This window comes from Aethalodelphis obliquidens, unplaced genomic scaffold, assembly GCF_003676395.1.
Source record: "Aethalodelphis obliquidens isolate GAN/ISIS:26980383/991018 unplaced genomic scaffold, ASM367639v1 scaffold12, whole genome shotgun sequence".
Taxonomy (NCBI): domain Eukaryota; kingdom Metazoa; phylum Chordata; class Mammalia; order Artiodactyla; family Delphinidae; genus Aethalodelphis; species Aethalodelphis obliquidens.
In genome coordinates, this window is record NW_020837956.1 from 8,619,965 (window position 1) to 8,634,543 (window position 14,579).

Here is a 14,579-nt window from a genome sequence, read left to right on the forward strand (position 1 = left end):
TTCACCATTCTGTGACCTGCTGGGGAGACCTGGATCAAGAGAGTGCCAGTTGTAGCTTTGGTCCTGAGTTTTATACAAAATCTGGATTCTCTAAAGCTTATCAGCTACCAAATCTTATGGTATAAATGTAGAATCAACCCAACCACTTTAACAGTTAATACTGCTGTACAAAACTTCATCAGCAACTAATTGTCAGTCATGTCTTCTTTAAAGTAGATTGTCATATTTGTTATTTGTTTAAACTTGCATGGAGAAAAGCAGCATGTATGAAAGTGATTGGGTAGCATTCTGGAAAACTCCATGGTTCTGACTCAAAGTGAAGCCTGTCAATTTTCAGGAGGCCCTTTGCACACTAAATCTTGTGTGGCCATTAATATTTGTCTATCTCTAAAAGGTAATTATTGGGAAGTATTGTTTAATGGGTTGGAGTTTCAGTTTGGGAAGATGAAAAATATTCTGTAGATAGATGGTGGTTGCACAGGAAAGTGAATATACTGAATGCCACTGAACTGTACACTTAAAAACGGTTAAAATGGTAAATTTTATGTTATGTATATTTTAACCATAATAGAAAAAAATTTTTTTTGAAGAGGGGAGTAAAAGGTAATTACTTCACCTAGGCCTAGGTTTGTGAGGTTGTCACCTTGTGTGATTTGCTGTTGGTGTTGAATGATATGAGCTAACAAAGAGAACACAGCAAGATTTGTGAAGCTGGCATAGGGAGGCAGTTCTAGCCTAGCAGTTAAAGATGGCCAACTCTGGAGCCAGATTGCCTGGATTTATGTACTGGTTCTACCATCTACTTGCTGTATGACCTTGAATAAGTTACTTGCCCTTTCTGGGCCTCATTTTTCCCAGTTGTAGAGTGGAGATAATAATAGTGCTTTTTTCATGGAATTGTTGTGAGAATTAATAGTGATAGTATAAAACGCTTAAAATATTACCTGTTGCATAATAGGTGCTAAGTGGATGGGCATTGAGACCTGAGTTCTAAATAATCTTACTAAAAATAAATAAATAAATAAATAAATAAATAAATGGCGTTACTGACATAAATACATCTGTCAGTGTAAACATAAATGGCATATTTATTTTTGATTTTGTTTTGAAGGTAAAAGAAATAGGAGATTACTTTAAACAGCACCTTTTACAGTCCAGGCACAGAGGAGCATTTGAACTGGCTTACACTGGCTTTGTGAAACTCACCGAAATCCTAAACAGGTAAAACAAAGCAAATATCCCTTTAATTTTAAAAAGATTAAATGCACAAACCATGTGCTCAAAGTAGAATTTAGTTGTGTCTTTTGATGTTTAAAAGAACAGGACTTAGTTGGCTTCAAAACTCTTGGAAGAAATTGTTTTCTTAGGTTTCATTGTATGATTTACTGCAGATGATGGAGTGAAATGTCCAAACCCAGTCACTCTCTTATTGAAACGTGATTTGACACAAACTCAAAGATTTTGCTAAAAATAGATTTGAAGTTACCATTTATTTTCATTGAATGAAATGACTGTTTTGTCTGTTTGAAAATTACTTGGCTTGTGGAATAAAATAAGCCCTCCAGTTTTTTGGATTTGTGTATATTACAGACAGAGAAACACTTAAGGATTTTGTGTTTTTCTTCGTAATTTTATCTTATAGAAAAATTTAAAAGAACAGTAAATAGACCAAAAATTATAAAGGACTTTTCCCCCTTACTTGGAAAAATACTTAAGTAGATTTCGTACATTTAGCCAAATGTTTTTTTTTTTTTTTGACATTATAGGTGCTGATAATTTCATTCATTCATATAATAGATTTCCTCCAAAGAGCTTGTGAGGAAACCTTAAATTACTTAATGACTAAGTGTTCATGGCAAGTGTTCTCTAAATAAAAGGTAGTATTTTCCAGGAAAACATTTCCATTGCCTGGAAACTTTTTGAAATGAAGCAGAGTTCTGCCAGCCGTGTAGCCTTAGCAAACATTTTATTTTGGGCCGTTAAGACATCTACTCCTTGAATATTTTTGAAGCATTTTTTTCACACTCCTGGTACAACATTTATAAAACATTTTGGCAGTTATGGGCTGCACAGAATATCTTTAAATGATACATTAAAAAATGTCCTTGACATTAAACTGCTGATCTTGAAAATATTTTGTTGTCTTTGCAGCTCTTTCTTTCCAGTGTAGACATGACTTAAGAATATTTTTTTCTCACAAAACAACACACTTCCCTCCCTTCAAATCAATTAACAAATATATATATTGAACACTAGCTGTGTGCTTAGTACTGTGCTTGGCTTGGAGGATATAATACTTCTTTATGAGACAAGGTTCCTGTTCTCAAAGAGCATATGGTTTAGTTGGGGAAATAAGCAGGGATGAAATTCAAAATATTTAACAAATGGTACGTCATGGGCACTGACTGGTCAGAACAGACACTGGCTGTAAGCACCCAAGATTGCTGTCTGCATGGATGTGTGTTAGCTGAACACCAGCCTGGAAAGTGAAACCAAGACACTTGAACAAGATGAGCCAATGTAATTGTCAAAATTTGGGTGAAATTTACAAATTCTGTAGGCATAGCAGAGAGAAAGCAGCAAAGAAAGGCTGGGAGGGCTTACTGGAGGAGGTGGAATTTGTGCTAATGCATGAGTAAGGTTTAAGTAGATAGGAGGAGAAAGGAGGAGACTTTATGAGTAAATGTTCAGAGGCTAGAACCAGCATGGCATATTGTTAGGTGAGTAAATGAGCCAGGCTGATTTGTGGTGGTGGTGCTGGTGGTAGAGTTACTAGGCAATATCATACATTTGGATAGATGGAGGTCAAATTATGGATACCTAGAAAACAGATTTGCTGTAGTAGGGATGGAGAGAGGGATTGAACATTTTCGACCTGAAATAGATCATAGGAGGCATGTAGAATGGAGAAATAGCAATAATCTATGACACGAGGTCTTAGTTCTACTTACATCCATTCTGTTTATTGGCAATGAGATTGTACAAGTTACTCTCCTCAGCCTCTGATTTCTTCATCTATAAAGTAAGGAAAAGAATATTTGCCCTGTTGACAGATCTCTCTGGCCTTTGTTATATGGATCAAGTAAGATACCTATGTATGAAGACCCTTTTGCATTATTAAACTTTCTACAAATGTAAAACATTATGAGATTGATGTTGGTTATGGTGTTGGTGCATCAATGTAGTGTTTCCTTTGGAAGTGTTAGGTTAGATAGATTGTAGTGACAGATAGTAGTGAGAAGAGACTGGCATCGGCTCTAACAATCTAGAGCTGAGGTGATGAGAGCTTCCTCTGAGTCAATGGCTCTGGGAATGGAGGGAAAGAAGTGGCATCTCAATTAATATTTATCCCCACATAGTAACAACTCTACACATGACGTTTTGAATGCTTAGAAGAGAAGCTGTGGACATCTCTTATTTAATGGTTTGATGTGTCAAGAATTAGGGCAGTGCCTAGCTGGGTGATTCTTCTCCTTGGGGTATTTATCGAACTCAATTGGTGGTGTTCAGCTGACAGATGAACTGGTCAGGAGGGTCCAAGACAGCTTTATTCACATTATGGCACCTTGGTGGGATGGCTAGAAGATAGGGCCTAGTTGGGACTGCATGTGGCCTCTCAGCATGGCAGTCTTGGGGTAGCTGAAATTCTTATATGGCAGCTGGCTTCCTTCAGAGAGGCTATTCCAAGAGAACTGGGCAGGCTTCATGGTCTTTTCTGACCTAGCCTTGGAAGTCTCGTGGCATTGCTTCAGTCACATTGTTTTGGTTCTAAATGAGTCTTAAGGCCAGTTGGATTCAAGGGGAGAGGAATTAAACTTCACCATTTGATGGTAAAGTGGCAAGATTGTATTGTAGAAATATGTGTGGGATGGGAGATATAGTGGTGGCCATCTTTGAAGAATGCAATCTGCCACGTGAAGTAAACTGAATGTGTGTGATAGAGGTCCCCAGGGAGTCCACGACTGTTCCTGTGGTTTAATTTTTGGTGACCAGAAAAGTGGAATTGATGTTACCAAAGGCAAGGAAACTGAAAGAGGAGATTACTTTGATAATGATGAACACATTTGTTTTGTATGTGTTGAGTGTGACATGATGGTGGCATATCCTGGTGGAAATATTTAAGTCAGAACTGGGAGATAGGGGATTAGTTTGGGTGCTCTTGCAGAAACAGAGATGTAGATTTATGCCGTCTTCGTAAATATCATAGCTAGTAGGATTGCAGTCTTCAGGGAAGAGCTTAAAAGGAGAAAAGAACAGAGGACCAAGGACAGAGGCTTTTGAACAACTGTACTTTGTAGTTGAAAGTACAGTTGAAGGCATTCCAAATAAATGGAGTGGGGAGATGAGGCAAGGCCCAGTGCCTGGTATCTCAGCCACTCCTAATCTGCTGTAAAGATCTCCTCATCGCTGTCACTATTGGCTTTTAACCAACCTGTTATGAGTTCCCAACTGTTGCTTCCAAACCAAGTGGTTCTTGATCCCTTTGGAGACATTTCAGATCTGCTGAATAGAATGTTTTACGGAGAACGTCTTTGCAGTATGTGTGGCTTCCTTTTGTTTGGTTTTTATTTTTAAAAGCAAATGTATTTCTTTTGGATCCTTCTGAAAGCTTTTAAGTTATGAAAAATTTATTTAGGCATACAGTGTTTTAAAGTTTGCAGAAAGAAATCTGGGCTTTCAGGAAAATCCACTGAAATGGAGGCCAACTGCTGGCCACCTCTTGAACTACAGCTGTGTTAAGGAAGCAAACACTTAAAGAGATTAATGGGTAAATAACCGAAGAGTTAAACAAGAGCCACATTGTTTGAATTGGTGTTCAACAGGATTATTCAGAATGTCTTCAAATGTAAATTGACTTCACTATTAAACAATCATCTAAGAATAAATAGGAATGGAAGACACTGTTCTTTTTTCTGGGAATTTTTTGAAAGCAACACTTGCGCGCGCAAACGCACACACACAATATGTTGAGTTAATTTTCTAGAATCTGATTTCTTATATGGTCCTTTCTATTTAGAATTTGATGAAATATTCATGCACTCTTTAAAAAACATAATCACCTGCCTATGCTTAATTACCTGCTTAAGCACTTGATTAGAGTGGTTAAATGCATTAAAGTTATCACTGTAAATTCAGGTTTCTGATGAAATTCATACTTGCTTATTTATGCTCTATAGTCTTAGTATTTTAAGTTATTCTTTCAGTGAAAATAAACAGAATTCTAAACTAGGGTGCCAAGCAGGGAATCTAGTTTTCATTTGTTCAGCCATAAATTAAAAGCTTAACTCTAAGCGGATTAAGTTGTTGTTTACAGTTCTAAATCTAGAAGGGAGGTTCATGAGTACCTGATATTGTCTTACTCTTCATTTTTTTGAATTGCTCTGCTTATTGAAATGTAGCTTAAACTGTGAATATTTGCTGCACTAATTACAATCATTCTCACATTGTTGGCCCGAAAAATGAACTGCTGTCATTTAGCAATTTTTGTCATAAAATGCTACTACTGACTCATGGATGTCAACAATTATGGTGGACAGAAGTAATTTAAATATGTATTTCAACTTTCATCAGTTAATTATAGCTACTACAATTCAAATTCAACAGAAGACTTCTTATGAACCTTTGAAATATATTAATGAAAAAATAATTTCACTCTACTGGAGAATGAAAGACCAAGTCTCTAAAGAATATGCAGTTGAGCAAGAAATAAATGTAGAATGTAATATATGAGGTTTGGGGAAAAAGTCATTCAACTCTAAATAAAAAATATATAATCTTGTTTAAGCCTTTATTTTCATCTCCTATGGCAGATGTGTCTAGGACACTTTATTTCTGAGTATTCTATGATTTTTATTTGAAATATTAATAATTAAATAAAGAATAACTAAGTGATCATCCACTCTGGGAAACCATATTAATACTTTACATAGAAAAAAAAATCCTTTAATTTTCCCACTTCTATAGTGGATTAAAAGGATTTGGGGATAAATAAATTAAATAAACAAATTAAAGAAAAATATTAGGTCTTAACTCCAATTCTCCCCACCCCTTCCAACTTACATGTTATTTGGTCCAGTTGTTCAGATCTATCTTGCTTTTTAAAAAAAAAAAAAAAAAAAAAAGGATTTGGGGAAAAGTAGAATGTCTTAATGATATTTTTTCTTTTTAATTTATTTTTTAGAATGTCTTAATGTTTAAAATCTAAAACTTTGTGTCTTTAGTTTGTGACCCTTGGATTTTTATTTTTAAGCCCACTCCGTAGTTGAGTAAGATATTACCTTCTTTCTGGAACTTTGAATAATCATTTTTAAAGTTCTCATAATAATACTCAGTCTTTTTAGACTCAGTAATGAAGGAATCTTGTTCTTAGTGAGTAACTTCTATCTCCGCTTTGTTAGTAAAGTTCCAGAGTTTTTAATATTAATTTTTTCCTCCTTGATCTCAGGCAATGGTTGTATTAAATATTAAGAGAACCAACAATTTGTTACATCCTTCTAACCACTTCTTTTAATCCACTGTATCTTGCCCTTCCCCACATGGCTTTCTGATTGGTAATTCAATTTATATTTGGTCATCGTTACTATTGCCTGTGCCTGCAGCTGAGCCTTCAAAATAGCCCCCTGATGTTTTAGCCTGCAGTAAACTTCAAGAATATTTGATGGTGGTGAGGGAGGTTAAGATGACTTCTGTTGATATGTAGCTTTCTCACTGGATCTCATTTGGGCAAATCGTTTTTCAGGCTTAAAATTTCTCCATGCTTCAGGGCTATGTTCCCTGTTTTTAAAATGTGCATGTACATGCACACAACCTTCCTGCACATCTGTCACTGTTTAGTTTAATTGAAATAATAAACACGAACCTTGAAATAATAAACACAATACTTGACCAAAGAATGAATGGAGTGGGGAATTTAGCTTATGAAATAATAGGAGCTTGGAAAAAAATCTCTAAGTTAGGAAAAGTAACAATACTGAAAGAGTCTGAGGAAATGAAGGTAACATTTCTCAATTAACAATCGTAATATAACTAATCAGAACTCAACAAAAAATAGCTCTGTGTTACCATCCTTAGGTGGATGGATGAAGCCATTGGAGAGCCACTCTGTAGTCAGGGAACCTGATTTATTGGCACAAAATAGTCTAATGACCAATTAGTTGGGTATACAGCATATGTAATTTGATTTCAGTCTGGGTTTTATGCTTATCTTAGAATACTTACCCACTACCAGTGAGATAGCTTTGTGGATAGAAATTGGACTAATCTGTTTATAGAACAATAATTTGCTTCAGTGATCTTCTCAAGACAACACAAAGACTCACCAGCCATGGACTGGCCTGTTCATTTCTGTTACTTTTGGTAGGGACTCAAGCTATAGCACTTAGCATAGAAAAACCAAACCAAACAAACAAATACAAAAAAAACAACACCTCCCGCCTCTTTCCTGTCAGCCCCCGCTTTTTTTAATGTCTACTATTTCTTTCCTTCGTTGTTTTTTTTCTTTTAATAAATTTTATTTATTTATTTATTTTTGGCTGTGTTGGGTCTTCATTGCTGCACGCAGGCTTTCTCTAATTGTGGCGAGCGGGGGCTGCTCTTCTTTGCGGTGCGTGGGCTTCTCATTGCGGTGGCTTCTCTTGTTGTGGAGCACGGGCTCTAAGCACACGGGCTTCAGTAGTTGTGGCTCACGGGCTCTGGAGCGCAGGCTCAGTAGTTGTGGCGCATGGGCTTAGTTGGTCCGCAGCATGTGGGATCTTCACGGACCAGGGCTCAAACCCGTGTCCCCTGCATTGGCAGGTGGATTCTTAACCACTGGGCCACCAGGGAAGCCCCTAATGCCTACTGTTTCTTGACTGTGAAGAGCAGGAACATCAGAGTGGTCTGATCCTCCCACACCCCCATCCTTAACCACTGCCTCCCTCCGAGTGTAGAGGAAAGAATATTGAGGTACCAGTTAAAACTGAGTGCTACCTACCAGCTCTGTTGATACTAGGAAAACCACGTAAATCTTTCTGGGCTGCTGTGTCCTCTTTGATAAAATAAGAGAATACAGCTTTCTAAGGCCTTTTTAAATTCTGAGCATTCTACTCATGGTACAATACTGCTTTCTAGTTTCTGATTGGGAAAGTCTGGGGATTTCGGGTATGAAAGATGGAGGGAACTTGGATACATTTTTAGTAAACTTCCTTTAGAACTGGTAAACTGATCTCTTGGGAGACTTTTGTGGGTTAATAACATTTAGTGAGGCTTGCTTATGAAGAACCTTGAATCCCTTGAGTTCCAATTTTTATGATGTACTCAGAGACTAAAGACACTGTATATTTTGTATTAATTTGACATGGGAGTGAAATAAAACAAAAGAGCCTTCGGACAAAGAGGATGTCTGCTCTTCTAGTGGAGAGGCACTCGCTAACCCAAGCAGGCTTGGAATTCCCCACGGCTGGGGCTGTTGAGTGCATGGAGCTGGCACAGCCAATCATGGACTGTTTCACTCAGGGACCTTGCCCTTTTCCTTGCTGCCCCCTGGATTGTGTGATGAGGAACCAAAACAAACAGCTAGAGTTCGTTGCATTGTTCTTGGGAGCCATGCATGGTTCCATTTTTACCTTTCAATTCCTTCATTATCATAAACACCAGCAACTCTGGAGTTTTGAAATCACTTCCTTGTGAAGTAATCTTTCCTTGCTGGGGAGTAGACAGAAGGTTCATTGAACAGTCAGAACTCTAGGTTAGGCTATTATTGTGTTTTTCTAGGCACAGTGACTTCACCATTGAGGAGCCTTACAGATTTTAGCCCTTCTTTTCTACACCTGGTTTTTCAATCATGTGCCTAACAGAAGGACAGCTAATATGCAGGAGCTGGCGTCAACACTAGTGGGTCCTTATTTATTTATTCAACAAGCGATTTCTTGAACATCTTCTATGTGCCTGTGTTAGAAACACTCTGACCATTGAGAGTACAATGTGGTAAGCCAGAGTTGCTGTGAACCTAGAGACATATGTTAGGATCTAAATTTGAAACATTTAACTCCGTAGAACTAAGAGAGGCATGTGAAGACCTGAACAAGGGACTGCAGCTTGTGTGAGGCCATGATGAGGTGTTTTGGGGACAGTCACATCAGGAGCTTTGGGTACTTATATCATTTAGGGTCATTGCTTTCTCTCTTTGAAATAGTAACCCAGGTAATAATATCTCATTGAATTTCAAAGCATTTTTACAATGATTTTATTTTCATTCTTGGGCATTGAGAAATCAAGTGATTTGTCCATAGCCACTCAACTAGTTGGTGACAGAGCCAGCACTAGAATCCAAATGGTTTTTTTGAACTTCATTCTGCTTCAGAGTTAGCAGTTCAACACAAGCGTATCGATCACCTGCTTTATGTAAGAAATTGTGTTAGGTAGGTATTATAGAGGGTAAAATATTGGTAAAACGTGGTTCTTGTTCTTAGAGGAATTTCTAGCCTAGCCTTTCAATCTTTGGTATTAGAGAAATCAATTAGATTACTTACAGGGCAGAAATGGAAGACCAAGAAAAAAGGCCGCTTACTGAGCTGTCTGTCCCGGTTTATGGGAAGAATGATTAATGCATTAACAAAATAAGCAAGGCAGGAAGCAGGGCCTGATCGGAGGCAGGATAATACTTTAGACATGTCAGGTTTGCGGTGGTGTTGGGAGGCTGCCTAAAGGGATAGCAGACAGTTGGAAATACAGGTCAAGAGATGGGGAGAGGGGTCAGAGTTGGAGATAGGGTGATCTGGGACTCCTCCAATTTTTTAGCACTGGAAGTCCAGCATTCTGGGAAACACTTCTGTCCCAGGCTGGCAGGGACACTGGTCACTCTTACTAGAGGTGTATATTTGAGAGTCACCCATACAGAGGAAATAGTTGAAGGCACAGGCCTGGTCTCCTAAAGAGCCTTAAGAGAGAAGGGAAATGATTATAGTCTGGGATTAAATGTTGTATTTGTTAGAATTCAGAAACATTGGTTCTTTGAAACATCTTTCTACCCCATGTTCACAACCATACAAACCTTGGTTAAACCATATATAAACTGGAACCCTCTACTGGGTTTTGAACCCTATCCTTGGTTTTTTTCCTCGAATATTGGGAAAAAATGATCTCTTGGGATAGTATTTAGGCTAACAGTTGATTTTGATTGGGGATTTCAGTAGAAAATATCTTCATATCAGTGCTATGACCTTGGTATGTGGAGATTCTGAATGTGTTCATACCTGTTTGAGGAAGCTAAGGAGTTGAGTCATCTGCTGGCTCTAATGGCGGCACCTATTGTCATTAGAAAGCACTTCTGTTTATACTTTCTTTTCCAGTTACTATATCCTCTTGGTTTGTCAGCCTGGTTTTTTAGAATGGTACACTTAATGGAGCTGGTAAGTCATAAGTTGTTCATTTATTCAGCAGATATTTATTGAGCTCCCTATTGGGATGCCAGGCCCCGTTCTGGGTGCTGGGAAATAAAGAAATGGACAGGACAGAGTGTGTCTCTGATATCATGGATTTATATTTTAAAGGCTATCTACAAAATAATAAACTGTCAGATAACGATATGTATTTTGATGTGATAAAGTTTGGTAGTAAGGAAAAGTCTTTCTTTCCTCCTGCACTAAAGTAAGCCAAGGCTTGGATGCCAAGAAGCTGCAGCTTTCTAAGGGAAGAGCTTTACAAGCAATGGGAACAGTTAATGCAAAAAAGCCTTTGGTGTATTTAAACAACAGAATGATATAAGATAGTTGAATGAGGTTGTTCAAATACGTTGGGCTTTGTGAGCCAGGATCTTGCGCTTCCTGGAAATTTTTTTTTTTTTTTTTTTTTTCCTGAGAGCCTCCAACCAAATGGATATAAAAATAAAAGGTATCTTGGGAATTGAACAGACATTAATATGTGTGGACCCTAATAAGTAGGTTTATGATGATCAACAAATAAAGTGTATATGTGTGTGTTATGAAGTTGCATAGAAGAGGGGAGAAGGGCTGGATGGGACAAACAAGAAGCGACATGAATATAAAATAAATAAAGTTTCTGTTCCCAGAAAGTGTGCTGTATCTCTCCAAGCTGCCTTTATCCTCCTCCTGACTCTTTTTCCACTTGTACCTGGAACCTTAGATCAGCTTGTTCAGTATCATCAGTGGATGGTTTCAGATTAGTGCCTGGAATATTTAAAGCATGTAACTTGTGAAAGCAAACACCTTTTTTTTACATTGTGGATAATTTTCTCTTTTAAATCTAAAAGATATGACTGTCTCCAAGTATACGGGTATAGCCCCCCTCCCGACTCCAGTTTAAAATCAATAGTATGACCTGCTTTTTATGTTATAGGCAGCTAAAGCTTTGCTTTGCAAAACTTTGGACTTGGGTGAGTGAGAAAACTCGAATTCCTCATAACAGCACTAATATGGTAGAGGTTTAGAAGTGATATCTGAAATGATCAGATTATCTTTCTTCTACTTTCCCTGAAACCTCACTTTTTTTTTTTTTAATGTAGAAAGGTACATGTTTTTCAGTTTCCTGTTTTCATCCATATGAAGGAAGGAATACTCTTAGGTCTTTGTACTGTATATCAGACCAGTACTAATCATTCCCTCCTTGGTTTCCTGTGTATCATCCACTCTGATATGTGATATGCAGTGTTTTAGGTATCTAAGTGTGTTGTTCTGAATAGCCGGGCTAAGTGTTTGTTATTTTTGAAATTATTGTTTATAGCTGTTTTCATTCAGATGATGATGGTGATGACTGATGATGTTGAGCCTGAGTAAATACACATCATTTACTCTGTATCAAGGTTAGGGACAAATCCTGGTTTTGTTCCAAAAACACTCATTTTTTTCTTCGCATTATTCAGAATTATTTAAATAATTAGCAAATGAAAAATAAGGAACCATGGTAAGGTAAAAGTTTATTAACCGTCAGTAAATAAGTAGCTTTGTTTTTATTGACATTTACTTTTCTGTACCCAATAACTTATTTATTTGAATGAATTTTCATTTGGACTTGCTCTTAAACCTAACAAAGTAAAAGTGTGTTTAGGGGAAAGGGAAAGAATTTACTTCCTTCTTGTACTAAAACAAACAAACAAAAAACCCTTAGTGATAACAGCTTGGTAAGTAAATTATTATTTGGGAAATGAAGATATTGGTAGAGGCTTAACCTTTACTCAATTGAGGTTACACATAATTAATTTCCTGGCAATTGAGTTTTGATAATTTTCTGGGAATTTTGCTTCATATATCGGCTTTAAATGTATTTCACATTTAAAATGTGAAATTAGTTGCTTTGTGTTTGAAGGTGACGTAATTTCTTTAGGCCAGCGATGAGTCATTAAGTTAATGTAAGAAAACAGTTTATTAACAGTAATAAATGTCCCCAGTCATCTAAGGGAGTTGAGTGTGACACAGTTTACCTCAAGTCAGTCACAAGTAGGTTGTCTGCTGAGTGGATTTTCTGTAGGATATTTTGATTCTCCAGCTAGCTTTCTATCCATATCACAGTTTGTTTCAAAACTATTTTAACCCCTACTCTGATGGTGGATATTCAGGGACTGAAATCAATTTGAACGGTAACCTGACTAAAACGTGATTAGGAAGGCAGTCCTTAAAAACAATATACTCTGGTAATGCATTCTAGATCCATAGGAACCTGCTTCCTGAATTGTGTGTAATTTGGAATTTTTATTCTACTGCTTCTTTCCTAGGGCACAGCATAGTGCCAAGCAACTACTAGGTACTTAATAGATCTTTTTTCCAAATGACTGAATGAAACCTACTGAAGCAGATAGTAAGAGAGTTGATAATACCTCTATCATGAACCAGATCAAACCAAATGTATATCTGAGCATTTAGGACAGGCACCTTGAAATAATGCCTTTAATTTATTAATAGCAAGAGCTTTGGTGTCAATCTACATTTTTGTTCTCTCTCTGTCATTTGTTAGTTGTATATAACCTTCGGTAAATTATTTAATTTCTCTCCCCGCCATCTCTTTTTGCTAGATTAAAAATAGTGTGAAAGTTATTCCTTCATTTAGCTCTTGAGTATCTAAGCAGTTATTTTAATGTTTTTGTCAGACTGCTCCATAAAATTAAGCTTCATGTAGAGTGAATTTATGTTCTAATTACTGATTTTTTTAGATGTCTTTTTTAATAAAAACCTTATTTCTGTTTTGAATCTTGGTTTGTTGGCTATGATTGGGAGGCTTTTTAGTTAGTTTGTTTTATTTATTTCTCTCTCTCTAGGCTCATTCCTTTCTAGCAGAGGAACTAGATTAAATAGTGGCATTTTGGATCTTCCATCCACAGTGATACTGGGGATATCACAGATCTGGTCACCTAGTTAGTAATCAGCCTGGTTGATAGAGTCTCCCTTGGACCCATGGCTTTTCCTACTGCTTTAGCCCCAAGCAGCTCTGGCAGTAGCCTTTACAACCTTTCATGGGAGAGGAAGCCACTGAAATTCCCTGTTTCCTAGGAGGTAGGCAAGTTACCCCACAGGAACTGACTTCCTGGCCATTACTTCTGCTTCTAGAGCTAGAACCCAGCAGATCTTCGGTATCAGCTGTTGACTTAAACCAAATAGACTGCCAGTTATTTCTCCAGCAAAAATGGGTTTATTCCAGATCAACAAAGAACTGCAATTTGCAAAGTGAACAACCTTACTAGAACAGAAGGTCTGCATAGGAATTTGGAAGAATTTTTAAGGTTAGATTCAAGTAGGAGGGCTGGAGCCAGGACATAGGGGACCTTTCTAACTGGAAGATTTGATCAAGATGGAAAATGAGTTAGCTCAAGATTTCTTAATAGTCAAGAGCCATTGTAAGTTCAGGCAAGGAAGAGTGATGCCTGGCGAGGTGGCCCACTCTGATCCCAAACCTGCCTGCCTTCTCAGATTGGCTGATTTTGCTAGAACCTCTGTGTGCCAGCTCAGGGAGTCCCAGGAACGGCGTTGAGGAGGAGGAGCATTACTGAACTAGTATTTGTTGTCCTAGTAGTTCATTGAGTATCCCCATCTCCTGCAGTTCCTTTTCCCCTTTCGTTTTTCTTACATAGTGAATTCCTACAGGAATACTTAACCTTCATCTGAAGCATTATCTGTAAGCCAGTCCTTCACTGCCAGTGGTCCTGTGGTGGGGAAGAAAATATAAGTAAATGAAATCCACAGATAACCTTAGATCAAGTAGTCTTCTTTTTTCACCTCTGTGACTCCAGCTTTTTCTTGCATGGTTAGATCACAGAAAGGTGGCTTTGCTTTAATTCTCTTTTTTTTTTTTTCTCTGCTCACCCATTGTGGTGTAAATTAACCCAAATGTACTTAAAAGACCATGAAAAATGAGCAAAAAAAGCAGTAATCCATAACTGTATCATTAGCACTTAAATAACAACTCCTAGGGATTTAGATTTCAGCTTTTGACTGGGCAACTGTGTGAGGATTATACCACATTGGCAATATTAGTAGTAAACTAGAGAAATTATTCTATGAAACAGATGCATTTATCATAATTTTTAAAAGATACAAACCCAGTGATTGGGAAATAACTTCAGTAATGTAAGTAACGTAAGTGTGGGAGGATTA

General features: G+C 37.4%; 1 protein-coding gene across 7 annotated transcripts in view; it reads left to right on the forward strand.

Moving 5' to 3' along the window:
- The window catches only part of THADA (THADA armadillo repeat containing), a 313,719-nt gene that overhangs the window by 63,383 nt on the left and 235,757 nt on the right, over nt 1–14,579 (forward strand). For all 7 annotated transcript variants that reach the window (XR_003434060.1, XM_027113258.1, XM_027113257.1 and 4 more), the window contains one exon: nt 1,112–1,221. Coding sequence is in view for 6 of the 7 variants with exons in the window: in XM_027113258.1 (XP_026969059.1) it covers nt 1,112–1,221 (110 nt within the window). In the remaining variant the exon portion in view is untranslated. The remainder of the gene's footprint in view (nt 1–1,111; nt 1,222–14,579) is intronic.